The sequence below is a fragment of the Arachis stenosperma genome, chromosome 8 (genome assembly GCF_014773155.1).
Source record: "Arachis stenosperma cultivar V10309 chromosome 8, arast.V10309.gnm1.PFL2, whole genome shotgun sequence".
Classification (NCBI taxonomy): Eukaryota; Viridiplantae; Streptophyta; class Magnoliopsida; order Fabales; family Fabaceae; genus Arachis; species Arachis stenosperma.
This window is the reverse complement of record NC_080384.1, coordinates 23,190,154-23,203,587: the sequence shown is the minus strand read 5'-3', so window position 1 is coordinate 23,203,587 and position 13,434 is coordinate 23,190,154. Positions and strand designations below refer to the sequence as shown.

The following is a 13,434-nucleotide window of genomic DNA, read 5'->3' as shown; positions in this document are numbered from 1 at the left end:
CGAATTAAGAGCAACAAAAAAGTAAGAAAGAAGAATAATAAAAAGAAAAAAAATACAGTATTAAAGAAGAAATTTTTGTGTTTTGTAATAAAATTTTATTGTCAAAATAAAAAAATTATTGTATTATTTTATATTTCAGATACGTCATCCTTTTCTTAAAAGAAGAATTATTGTGTTATGCTTAATTTTGCGATATTATATACAGATTCTTTCACTTATTTTTTTTATTAAAATTTGTGAATCTGTAACTCAAGTATTCATGAAATAAGTTTAATTTTATCACATTATTTAGTTGAAAATTTCAAGAGTGAAGACATTTCAGTGTTATTTGTTATTTTTTAGATTTTTGTATTATTTTATATATAAGATAAGCATTCAATTCACTGAATGTGTAATTTTGTTTAGAAAGATTTAATATTTTTTTATGTCGTGTTATTGAATTTTTAGTGTCAATTTTAAGTAATTTTGGTACTATCTTATTTGATTTTATAGAGTTAACGTGCTCTTTTAGTATGCAATTTACTTTAAACAAATTTTGGTACTATTTATATTTTTAACAAAAATTCAATCCAATAAGTGTAAATTTACATTTATTCAACTAAATAAGATTATAATATGATATAGACATGTTCATTCAAGTCTAATATAAGAAATAATGTTCTTAAAAGAAAAAATAAGAACAAAAGAGAAAAGAAAAGAAGAAAGAAACGAAGAAGAATAATAAGATAAAAAAGTACAAAATTGAAAAAATATTTCTATATTTTGTCAAAATAAAAAAAATTATGTGCTATTGTTAAAGAATTTTAGTACTATTTTTTTTAATAAATTATGTACCATTTAAAAATCTTTTTCATTTTTTATCTCATCTTCTATTTTTTTTATTTATTCTTATTTATTTCATTCTTTTATATTTTTTGTTGAGTAAACTACCATTTCTACCCACAAAAGTTGAAAACGCTGACATATCTACCCATAGAAAAAGAAAATTACCATTTGTACCAATAAAAATTGACTTTTGCAAGCAAAATTACCCAAACCCTAAATAATTACGTAAGATCCCCAAATTACCCCCCTTTTTTCTCTCAGGCACCCACCCTCACTCACTATCTACAGCACCTAAACCACCATTACTGTAGCATCATCTTCCTTCCTATTGTCTCTCTCTCTATCACTCACTTACTCACTTTTTCTCTCTCACCTCTTGAACATCAACATAACCCAACCACTGTCGTCTTCAAAATCACAAAAAAGAACAAACTCAAATCAAATTGAAGAATAAAACATGCCCAGATTCAAAATAAAACCCTAATTTTTTAGAACCTTTCCAAAAAATTAACAATTTTTCAGATTTCAGATCACCATATTTTCGTTGCAAATAACACATAACACGAATTTGATTTTGGCGACACTGGGAGGAGATGATGAAGACGCATTGCTAGGAGGAGAAGAGAGCAGTGATGCCAAGAGAAGGAGAAGACGAAGTGTTCTTCCTCCTCTTCGGGCCCCCTCAACAACGGCGATGATGATGCGATAGCGGCGACAAGTCCCCACATTGCCAGTGTGGTCTCCCTCCCCCTTCTCTTCTCTTCTTCTTTCTCGGGTGGGGGTGTGTGTAATGTCTCTGTGTGTGAGTTTTGGAGGAAAAGGGGGTGGTGGCTGGGGGAAGAGGGTTAGGGTTAGAAAGGTGGCTGGGTGAATGGGATGGTGGTGGAATTTGAGAGTAGAAAGGAAAAGGGGGTGGTGGTTGGGTGAAGAGGGTTAGAGTTAGAAAGGTGGTTGGGTGAAGGGGGTGGTGGTGGAATTTGAGATTAGAAAGGGAAAGGGGGTGGTGGCTGGGTGAAGAGGGTGAAGGGGGCGGTGGTGGAATTTGAGATTAGAAAGGAAATAGGGGTGGTGGCTGGGTGAAGAGGGTGAAGGGGTGGTTGTGGGATTGGAAATTAGAAAAGTAATGGTGAAGATAAGGGTAATTTAGGGATTTTAAGTAATTTTTTAGTATTTGGATAATTTTGTTATGCGGAACCCATATTTCATGGGTACAAATGGTAATTTTCTTTTTCTATAGGTATATATGTCAGCGTTTTCAACTTTTGTGGGTAAAAATGGTAGTTTACTCTTTTTTGTTTTATTTTTTTTAAAAAATAAAACAAAAAATTTATAAAAATTAAATAAAAAATAACTATAATAATATATGAAAAAGAAGAGAAAAAAAAATAGAAATAGTAACATTAATAGAAGGAGGCATACGGGGAAAATACGAAATAAAAAAACACGGCTTGATTTTGAACGCACATCAAGTTTTGTTAGATTTGAGTCAATTTGATTGAATTTAATTGCCAAAAGATTTAGATGTGTGGGGCTACTGTATAATTATTCACTCTGAAGCAGCCGAAGCAGCCGGAGCGACAATTCCAAACAAAAATCACGGAAACGCCGTTGTTGGATCCAGCAAAGGAGAGCCTTGCAAGTTAACTAACACACGCAGGGTGATATCGATCCAATCTCCGCCGCCACCAATCCCCCAGTTGGTCGCAGAGTACCACTACCATCCTTTATCAACTGTCATGGACCAACACCACTCCCACTACGTCCACCACCACCACCACAGCCACCATGATCACAACAACGACGACAACAACACCAACCACACTAGGTACCCCCCTCCCCCTCCTCATCACAACCACAGCCACCTCCCTCCGCCGCCCCCTCCGCCACCGTCCCTCCCCACTCCGCCAGCCCCTCCTCCCCAAGCACAACCCCTCCGCTATCGCACCATCCGCACACCTCCTCCTCCGCCTCCTTATGCCCCCAATAACAACCACCCGCCATCCCATCAAAACCAATTCCCCCAATTCAATTCCCCTAACTACCCTAATCGTCCCTTCCAAGAAGAACACCCAATCTCCAACAACCACAATCAGTCATTTTCCCAATCCCCCAGGATTGCCAGCCGAATCCTCCCGGGCGATCCTTTCCCCCGCCGCAATTTTCCTCGTTTCGACACTGAAACACGCTGGGACCCTAACCCTGGCCGTAGGATCGCTCCCGACTGTCTCCTTCCGAGGAATTATACCACCGTTGATCTCGACAGTGAATTGCGCCAACACCGTGAAGGGGTCTCGCTGCCGCCCTCGGCATATCCGGCCGAAAAGATTCGATACGATCCCGATCGCTCCAGGTGGAGACTTGAGTATGAGTATGAGGGTAACCCTAGGAAGGATGAGGAGTTTGGTTGCGGCAGCGGTAATGATGCTAATTACCACAATTACCACCGCCGCGGCGTTGGGGATTTGCCACCCAGACACGACTTGCCCAACGGAGGCTTCGGCAGGGCGCCACCGGCGATGTCAAGGGAGATTAATATTGATTTGAAACCCGGGGGGTATGTTCGCGGGTATAGTGTGGAATTCGAGGATAAGATTCCCAGGGTTGGAAGAAGAGATGGGCATGGCGAAGGCAAGAGGTGGTTGAATGAGAGGAGGGGACCTAAGGAGTTGCCTGATTCACGGTTCGAATTGGGGACCGGCGAGATTGGTTTTGCTAAGAATGTTGATGATTTTCGCGTTGGGACGCGTGAGGAATATGGATGGGAATCGGGTAGGTATAGTGGTAGAGGGAACAACAGGGAGTTTGGTCATGAATTATGGCGACCTTCTCTAAAGAAACAGGTTCAAAAGAAGAGTGCTCTTCTTAGGATCCAGAATGCAAAACCAAGTTATAGGAATCGTGAGATTGAACACTTACGGAATGCTGGTTATTCTGCTGAGTCTAACACTAATGATTTCAGGGGCAAGGAGCAGTGTGGGCATGTAGGTCATGGGATGAAACAAGAAGAAAGGGAAGGAAGTCCTGTGGAGCTTGATATCTCTTTTGAATCAAATTCCCTGGTTGCGAAGGCTATTGTGACCGCTTCGACTTCGACTGTTGTTACTGATACAAATATGAATTCTGTCTCTGATGCTGATTTAACTCCCTCAGAAAAGAGAAAAAAGGTTTCAGTATCCGATAGTGATTGTTCTGGTTTGGAAGCTGCAAAAGTATCTAGGGATGTTGTAACTTTGAATAGCTCATCATGCAAAGTGAATGACTGCTCTGGATCTGTGAATGATTTAAGCTTACAGAATAATGTTGTTAATCCTTGTTCTCAACCTTGCACCCGTGAGACTGATAGTGTGAAAAATGAGGTTGCAGGTGGAAGTACCAAAATTCACTCTGGTAAATCCTCCCCAAGGGTTGTCAAGAAGAAAAAAGTTGTCAAGAGAGTAGTGAAGAAAGTTGTTGGAAATCCAAAATCTACAATGTCAAATTCACGATCAGCAAATAAGGTTCATGGATGTGTGCAACCTGATCGAGTCATACCTAGTTCTTCATCTGTCTCTGTTCCCAACAAAGTTGAAGCTTGTCTGGAGCAGAAAAACATCACTGTAGACAAGATGTCAATGCCTGGCCATAGTTCATACAATTTATCAAAGGATCGGAATCAATTGCTTGAAGATAGAAATGGAGATCTAACCCTGCTGAGTTTGGGGCCACATTCCAGGTCACGAGAATGTGAAACTGATGAAGATTCAGATACTCAGAAAGGAGCCGCCAGGTTTGAAAGTGGTCTTAACATTCCAAATTCTCAATCTTGTGCTTCTACTGGTGAAGCTAAAAAGATTGATTCTGAGTGTTTAGATGCAAATAATTCTGTCCACGACTTGCGTAGAATGCCAGATACTAACATGGTTCCTGAATTATTAAATGGAAGTACTTCCAAAATCAATGATGTGGGTTGTGATATTAAACAGCTATGTCAGAATCAAGAGTCTCAATCACGTGAGAATTATTCAAATGTAAGATGTCCACAGAATGGGTTTGTTATAGATGTAGTAGATGACAGCGTTCTTAGTTCAGCTGACAATATTGGTAACTCAGATCGCACTAATACATATAACTCTGCTAGTAGCGTTTATGGCCTAATTTCTGGTGATCTTAAAGGATCTAAAGAGAAGCTTACAGTTACTGAATGTGGTCTTACTGGTGAATCTGGTTTTGGACATATGGTCCCTACTATTATCACCAAGTATGCTATTTTGGAAGAAAATCCAGACGTGATCAACCCTGCATCAAGCAGCGCAATGTCTGCCCCTTCAAATTCAGGAAAAATTAAGATTCACTCTGGTACAGATTGCATACAAAATGCTATTGCTGTGACACAGGGTTCTTATAGTGGACTGGTCAATTTAGATGATGGTACCGCTGGTCAGTGTTCTGACATCACTAATGATGCTGTGAAGGATGTTTCCCCCAGTTACGCTGCCATATCTTCTGAGAATTGTGGCAAGGAAGAGCCATTTTCAAGTTCTAATCTTTCTGTTGGATTTGGTGAAGGGGATACAAACAATATGAAAAAGAGAAAAGCTAGGACTCATTCAAAGTTTTTGCACTCAAAGATGGAGGGAATTTCTCCAAAACCTGTAAATTCAGTTAGCCATGCAAATGATTGGGATACTGCCTCAAGTGTGAAGGTGAAGGATGCATGTTGTTCAGAAGTTTTGGATCAATCTGTTCAAAGCTTAGGTTCTAACCTGGAATCGTGCTTGGATGGGATCATTACTTTACATGGGAAAAAGGAGCTTTCAGAGGCTGAGCTTTGTGTTAGAGATAATGAGATTGATGATGCAAATTATCTTTCACTATTATCTAAAGGGATCAAAGTCACGACTACCTCTGAGTTGAGTGATGCAGTTGTGGTATCCAAATCTTGTGCGGATTTTCCTGTTTCTTTCAGTGATAAACAAGCACCCGAAAAAGAAGTTGCATTGTCAAGCATGGATGTTCTGTTTAGTGCACAATCATTGTCATGTTCACAGGATAGTAGGAAATTGTCTGACAATTTTGTTGGAGGTTCTTGTGACGCTAGATATGCAAATAATGAAACCATGAGTTCTGACCATTTTGAATTAAAGAACTCAGATTTTGCATCTTATTCATTTCGTGAGGACTTAGACATTCAGTTCCCATTGTTGGATGGTGAATGCAAAGAAAATGGCACTCAAATGCAAACTGACATTTTGGCGTCTGGATATAATAAGGGAGATATGAAGGACAGTTTAATTCATCAACAGAGCATTGTGTCCCATCCTTCCGATGGTGATTTGGAGGAGGATGCACCTGAAGCACCATCAGATGTGTGTTCTCAAGGGATATCGGAAGCACCTGAGAGAGGGAATTTAAATTGTACATCAATCCAAGATGAAAACAATTGTGGGGATATATCTGCAGTTGAACATGGTTCTGATTTGCCTACTTGTACTTCACCAATACAGCATACTAATAAGATTATGAAGTCAGCTAATGCAACTGGGCATAGTAACCCAGTTGAGAGGAATCTAATGCGACAATCATCCCAAGTCAACTCCAAGGTTTCAAATAATGGTCCAGTTTCTTATTTTTCAGAAAATGGGAGCAAAAATACCCTTGGAGGTGCCATGCCAAAAACTCAAAAGGGTTGTTCGTTCATCATTTCAAAGTCAAATTCAAAGACATCTGCCTCTTCAACCCATCTCTCAAATCCTCGAACTTGGCGACGTTCTGGTAATAATTCTCAAGGTTCTTTACCTGGAAACAAGCTTTCGCCAGGAAAATTTCTTCCCAAAAGGCAAATTCTAGATAGGAAAGGAAACTTTCAGAATACCTCTTACATTCGTAAAGGTAACAGTCTTGTAAGACAGCCTACTACAGTTTCTTTTACTCAGATCTCTTCTGTAAATAAGTCACCTTTGAGCTTAGATGAATTATCAAAGAGTACCAGATCTGGGAGCAGGATTGATGTGTCAGATCAACTGACCTTGAAAACAGGAGTAGCAGAGGTCCCTCAGCAGAGTCAGAGAAAACCTTCACTATCCATTGGCACATTATCAGAGGAAAATATATCTTCCCCATTGGTAGAACCTCCTTCCAGTGGTTGCTGTGAAAATGCATCAGATCCTAGAAAACTGATAGATATCAATGATACACCAAACTCTTCCAAAGATGATTCAAATCAGTATGAAACTCCTGATAATCAAAGTAGTCCACTGAGTAAGCTGGAGAACCAAGTTGAAGCAAATGATGGACACATTTCTTCTTTCAGCACCAAGAGAATTGTATATACAAAGCCCAAAACAAATCAGTTGGTAGCGACTTCAAATTCTCGTGATGAGAAGTCCCAAACAGCCTTCTCTGAAGGCTACTACAAGAGGTGCAAAAATCAGTTAATTAGGAATATGAACCAGACTGTTGCAGTGCCGAAAGCCACTCTAGATTCTGATGGTCAGGGGTCTTGTAAGGTGCTTTGCAACAGAAAGTTTAGTAAGAGGCAGTTACATAAAGGTATAGGTGGAGAACTTATTATTTTGCCTAATTCATATCCATATAATTTTTGCTCTTTTGAATCTCATACCATCGTTGGGAAATATATAACTTTTGGCTTGGGGCTGCAGTAGATGCATATCATGTATTCAGTTGAATACTGTTTGCTGTTTAAAATATAATAATTTAAAAGTACACTGAACTGCTTGCTATAAGCATCTATCCATTAGTTTGTACCTGCTAGAAATGTGTCCCTTGTTTTACAAGAATTCTGTTTGTGTTCATCTCTTCTTTTATATGTTTATATATGAATGCATAAATGGCATTTTCTTCCAATATCAGCTTCACAATTTTCTATACGTCCTGAGCCTAACTTTTAGAGCTTTTAATTTTATTTCGTTGTTTGCTTGTGTTTATGTTATATCTCTGCATGTCTTGAGTCTATTCGTTTGAGCTTATGGTGGAGTGATTTCTCCATTCCCAGCCCTTGCTTTGACTCACTGCTGGCTGAGGAATTTTGAGCTGTTGGTGCTATTCCATATAATAGCTTTATTTCCCTTTATTCATGGTTAGAGCTGAGACTTAACTTTATCCTTTTCAGTTGCTGGGAGATCATTCAAATCTTTAAGAGCCTCACTAGTCTGGACATTATGTGGCAAAAAGTCACCTAAAAATGGCCATAATTCATGGCATTCTCAAAGGGTTTTGCCTCAGTTATTTCCATGGAAAAGACCAACATATTTAAGAAGCGTCGTTCATAATTCTGCTTCATGTTCCAATAGTACCTTCTTATCAGCAGTTAGGTACTCAGCATTTGATACTCCTTCCTTTATGTTTGCTTTGTTTCTCCTGCTTTGGGTTGTGTGCAACCAGCAGCCCAAAATTGCAAACTTTTGATTTCTGTTTTATTTTAGTAAGAAAATGCTTCATTTCAGAAAGATGGATACTGTTTACACTAGGTCAACCCGTGGGTTTTCTCTTTGGAAATCCAAGGTATTAAGTGTTGGTGGGTCTAGTTTAAAATGGTCCAAATCCATTGAGAAGAACTCAAAGCAAGCTAACGAGGTTAGTTTGGCTTTTGGTATATTTTACTTTATGCAAATAGATCTTTCTTAGTCAGTGAACTTAACAGTTTCTCATCATCATTTTAGGAGGCCACACTTGCTGTTGCTGCAGTAGAGAGGAAAAAGAGAGAGCAAAAAGGTGCAGCTTGCGTTGGTTCCCATGCAAATAGTAGGAAACATTCTTTCCATGAGAGTTTGTCATATCATAAAACTGCAGACTATTTGTTTAACGTGCTATTAAAGCTTATTTATGCTCTGTGTTCTATTTATCTTTGTTTTTCCTTACTGGCTGAAAGTAATGGGTTGATTTTGTAGAACGTATATTCCGTATTGGTTCAGTTCGCTACAAAATGGATCCTTCCAGGTGCACACTTCAGAGGATTTCAGGTGGTCAGGATTTCTGTGAGAACCATTTTACTTGAACCTTGTGTGTCCTTTCATACTTTTCAGTCCACCAAAAACATGATACGCCCCTAGGCTCAATGAAGCATTTGCAGGGATATTTATAGGTCACTTATTATATTTGTACAAACTAAAATCATTTTTTAATGAAATATAATGATCGAAGCTATTAATGATGAAGACTAAAAGCACAAAAAAAGAAAGAGAGAAGTGGAAAGAGAGATTAAAATCAAAATGACCTATATTTATAGGGACCAAGAATCATATTTAAGCTGTCTGGCTTTTGTTGAAGCCATGAATGATGAAAACCGTAATTTGGAAATACGGTGCCTCAGACTGCTGAAGGACAAATTGTGGTATGACAGTTTTCAAGATTCTTCTAAACACAATGAAAAAACATTGTGGGATAGATTAAGAACTGAATGAAAGGATGATGGATGCTCCTTAGAACAAAAAATTTAATTGCATCAGCTAAGCAATGCTTGTTAGTTTCTTTTCAACTTCAATAATGAATAGCCTTTGAAATAGCGTTATAGGCGAGGCATGTCTAAAGGACTCTGACCTATTTCCTCTCCCAAAGATGTGTTCCCTAGTTGAACATTTGCAGTGAATTACCTGTTAGCATTATGACTCATTTTGATTAACTTAATGTCTATACTATAGAAGTGGAGCCTTGGAGCAATGGTTGTGTTATCTCTGTGTGACCTTAAGGTCACGGGTTCAATCCGTGTAAACAGCCACTGATGTAATTAACAGGTTAGGTTGTGTACATTATACCCTTTGGGTACGACCCTTTTCTGGACCCTCCGTTAATGTGGAATGCTTGTGCACTGGGCTACCCTTTTTTATTTTAATGTCTATATGATGGTAAAGGTGCAGAAAGAAAAATCCAAACATATAAGCCTTGATGCCTTGTGACTTGTTGGTCATGGGTTCAAAATTTGGAATTACTCACCCCATATGTTGTCATGGCTGTGTACATATGCCCTGCCTGTATATTCTTGAAATGTTCTCAATTTTTTTATTGCTTATCTTATGTAAAATACTCCACACCATTTAGTTTGTTTGTAGTTGATTTCCTGTTTATGCAATGTGAGGTGTGGAATCATTAAGCTTTCTTTTGTTTCCGATATGGGATTGACCATTATGAATGTTCTTCCATTTCTGTTCAGCTTCCCATTCTTTTGTCATTATATTCTGTGGATAAGTCTGCTGTTTTTCTCTAGCAGTTAATAGATCCTATTACTTGGTCTTACAATGTTTCACTTACAATTCTTTTTGTAGATGATGAATCCCTGTCGTCTGCCACTACTGATTCGGGCTTGGTTGTGAAAAGAGCTTACATTCCTAGGAGATTGGTGATTGGAAATGATGAGTATGTTCCCTCTTATTATGCACTGGCTTTTATACCTATAGTATTTTGAATTTCGTCAGTGTTGGTTGTCTTAGCTTAAAAGCAGCCAAAGGGAAAATATTTGTATAATGCCAAGTCCTGCAGTGTTATTGATCTTGCTATGCTGAATCAATTTTCACAGATATGTCCGAATTGGAAATGGTAATCAGCTTATCAGAGACCCAAAAAAACGAACTCGAAAATTGGCAAATGAAAAAGTTAGATGGAGCTTGCATACTGCCAGGCAACGGTTGGCTCGAAAGCAGAAGTATTGTCAGTTTTTTACAAGATTTGGGAAATGTAACAAGGAGGGTGGGAAATGCCCTTATGTTCATGATCCCTCAAAAATTGCTGTCTGTACTAAGTTCCTGAATGGTTTATGTTCTACTCCCAACTGCAAATTGACTCATAAGGTTTTGTTATAGCAGCAAGTCCAAGACATTGAATGTTATCTACTGCATTTACTCCTGTCTCTAAACTGAAGTTAATCACTTGTGCAGGTTATACCAGAGAGAATGCCAGATTGTTCTTATTTTCTGCAAGGTTATTAGAAAGTAATCTTTGATATAATTCGTCTTTTTCCTTCCAAAGGAAGTTATAATTCTGACGACTTTCATGGCAGGCTTATGCACAAACCGAAATTGCCCATATAGACATGTCAATGTGAACCCTAAGGCTTCTGTTTGTGAAGGATTTCTCAAGGGTTATTGTGCTGATGGGAATGAGGTATTAACCAACATAATTAATTTTGTTTTCTGGATAATATTGAATATTTAATATGTTCCTCATTTTGCTAGAATTTCCATTTCTTTGCGTATGAATTTCCATTTCAACTAGCAGAATATGGATATGATCCGGTGGTTCATTGTATTTATGTAGGGTATAGGCCATAGGGTTCTAATGTCAACTTGGGTTCATTGAGTAGAATTTCATATTGACTAGTCAGTTGCAGCCTGTTGCACTGTTTGTGTTGGATTGCTAATCCTAATGGAGTAATACTGCTAAGTGTAATTTTGTTTATTTAATTATAATCTTTTCTGTACTCTAGGCTCTGCTGACTGTTCTTCGAAAAATTTGTGTGCATAAATGACCGGAGACTAATACTCGCTTGCTCATGTATGATCAGTGTAGGAAGAAGCACAGTTGTATCTGTCCTACTTTTGAAGCAACGGGCACCTGTACGAAAGGAACCAGATGCAAGCTTCATCATCCCGAAAAACAAAAGGGAAAGAAAAGGAAGAGATCTGGAGATCAGAGTAATAGTAACAGCAGAGGGCGTTACTTTGCTTCTGTTCCGATTAATGTTTCTGAAGCTGGAATCGTAGTTATTCCAGGGCAACGTGATCTGAGTGATGATCTTGAAGGAGAACTTACTGACTACATCAGCCTTCAGGATGACTATACAAAAACTGTTGGTCAATCATTAGCGCTAACATTGTGCGACAGCGATTCCTTGAGCTTGCAGTTGGAAGATTATGAAGTAAATGTCAAACCAACTCTTTTAATGAAAACAAAAGGCACGCCGCGATCTTCTCGGTCCAGTGTCCTGCAAAGTTAGGCAGCAGAAGACTCGAGGCATCTGTAAGTTGTAACTGAGGTAACTTGGGTAATGCATAGCCTTTTTTTTTTTTTTGTTTCCTTCTAGAAAACAGTTTTTTTTTCCCTCGTTGATTTGTACACCGATCGTTTCCCCCCTCCCCTTTGTTGTTGTTACAATTTGTTGTTATATTTATGAATTGTACAGTAACCTCTGGAGAACAGACAAATAAAATTTACTCTACCGGGAGTATTTATGCAATTCCTGTGCTCCCCCAAATACTATTACCGCCCTTTTGACATCATTGATACACATCGATTGTCTGTCGTGGAATTGGAATATAGGGCGGCGTTACACGGGTGCTCAATCAAATGATATTGAGCACGTTTTCCATTTCTTTTTGAGAAATAAGCGGGCTATTTCTTTGCAAAATGGTGCTCAATTTCACGTGGTAACTCTGCCAAGATCTCTTCGCTAGTTGGGGGAAGAATTCGCGCGAATCGGATTTTGAGGAGCATATCGAGAGAAAATTGGATTTGATTAGATAATGTGTGGTTGGTAAACAAAGATTGATATTTTAGTAAGGTATATAATGTATCATCAAATAGTCAATATTATTTCACGAGATCTAGTTTCATTCAAACGGATTTTAGCCAATTAAAAAGATTTTTTGATCAATCCAGAGATTTCATTAGAAACGAGGGTTTGGAATATCATACATTGACCAATCAAAGAGATACAACTAAAAGAAAGATTGATTCTTTGTTCGAATTCTTCCTTTTTTCAAACGGAACGAACATAAATAGAATCAAAGCGATTCTCTAAATGTCTCTTTGGATATTCTTCAATGTGTCGACTATTCATAGAATGTGAGAAGCAGATGAATAATCATCTGCTTTCAGAAGAAATCGAAGAAATTTTTGGCAATTCTATAAGAGCCTATCGTTCTTTTTTTTTCCTTAAAACTGCATTTGGGGTCGAATCCTACTGAGAAGTCTACTAGATATCAGAAATTGTTGAAAAAGAACAAGATGTTTCTTTTGTTCTTTCCGAATAATCGAAAAGTAAATAAATGGTTGATATATTTAAGATAGTTACGTATTTACAAAATACTGTCTCAATTCATCCTATTTCATCACATACGGGATGGGATATGGTTCGAAAGATGAATTCGTTTGAAAAAAAGGAGAAAAAAGAAAAAAGAGGTGTTAAGGGGGGGGGGGGGGTTTACGGTTACTCATTTTTTATATATAACTTTGGTAAGAGCCAATTTATCCAAATAGAAATCTTAAGAAATTTTACTATTTGGATGATTGACAGATTATTTTGTTTGTATTATGCATTGACTACATTACACCACTCAAATAAAATAGACTTCCGAAATGTGGATATATTTGAATTAAAAGAATTGGTATGGTATTAATTAAAAGGAAATGAAATAAAGAATATTCAATAGAAAAATTTAATAACCCAGTTAGAAAACAATTGATACAGCTGGATCTCCTACCCCAATTAGTCGTACTTTTGAAATCCACTTCCTCCCCATACTAAGAGAAAGGAAAAATGTGAAAACAACCATTAAAGTAGTCCAAGCAAGATTTACTATATTAATATGAATTTTTTCTTCCATCTCTAAATAATATCACTATGAAGGAATTATTTTACTATTGTTCACTAATTGTTGTTTGTTTTTTTATTATTAATCC

The 13,434-nt window shown here is 37.8% G+C and overlaps 1 protein-coding gene across 4 annotated transcripts; it reads left to right on the top strand.

The window, feature by feature from the left end:
* The first annotated feature begins 2,334 nt into the window (after positions 1–2,334).
* Positions 2,335–11,989, top strand: LOC130944707 (uncharacterized protein At1g21580-like). Of its 4 annotated transcripts, none has more exons than XM_057873180.1 (10): positions 2,335–7,353; positions 7,934–8,135; positions 8,247–8,397; positions 8,484–8,565; positions 8,712–8,798; positions 10,083–10,173; positions 10,334–10,604; positions 10,692–10,734; positions 10,814–10,917; positions 11,318–11,989. In XM_057873180.1, the coding sequence occupies exons 1-10, from the start codon at positions 2,562–2,564 to the stop codon at positions 11,747–11,749; spliced, it is 6,255 nt and encodes a 2,084-aa protein (XP_057729163.1). In that variant the 5' UTR covers positions 2,335–2,561; the 3' UTR covers positions 11,750–11,989. The 4 variants fall into 4 exon arrangements, with proteins under 4 accessions (XP_057729163.1, XP_057729164.1, XP_057729161.1 ...); XM_057873181.1 differs by having other exon boundaries at positions 2,345–7,353; positions 11,323–11,589; XM_057873178.1 differs by having other exon boundaries at positions 2,347–7,353; positions 8,712–8,783.
* The last annotated feature ends 1,445 nt before the right edge of the window (positions 11,990–13,434 follow it).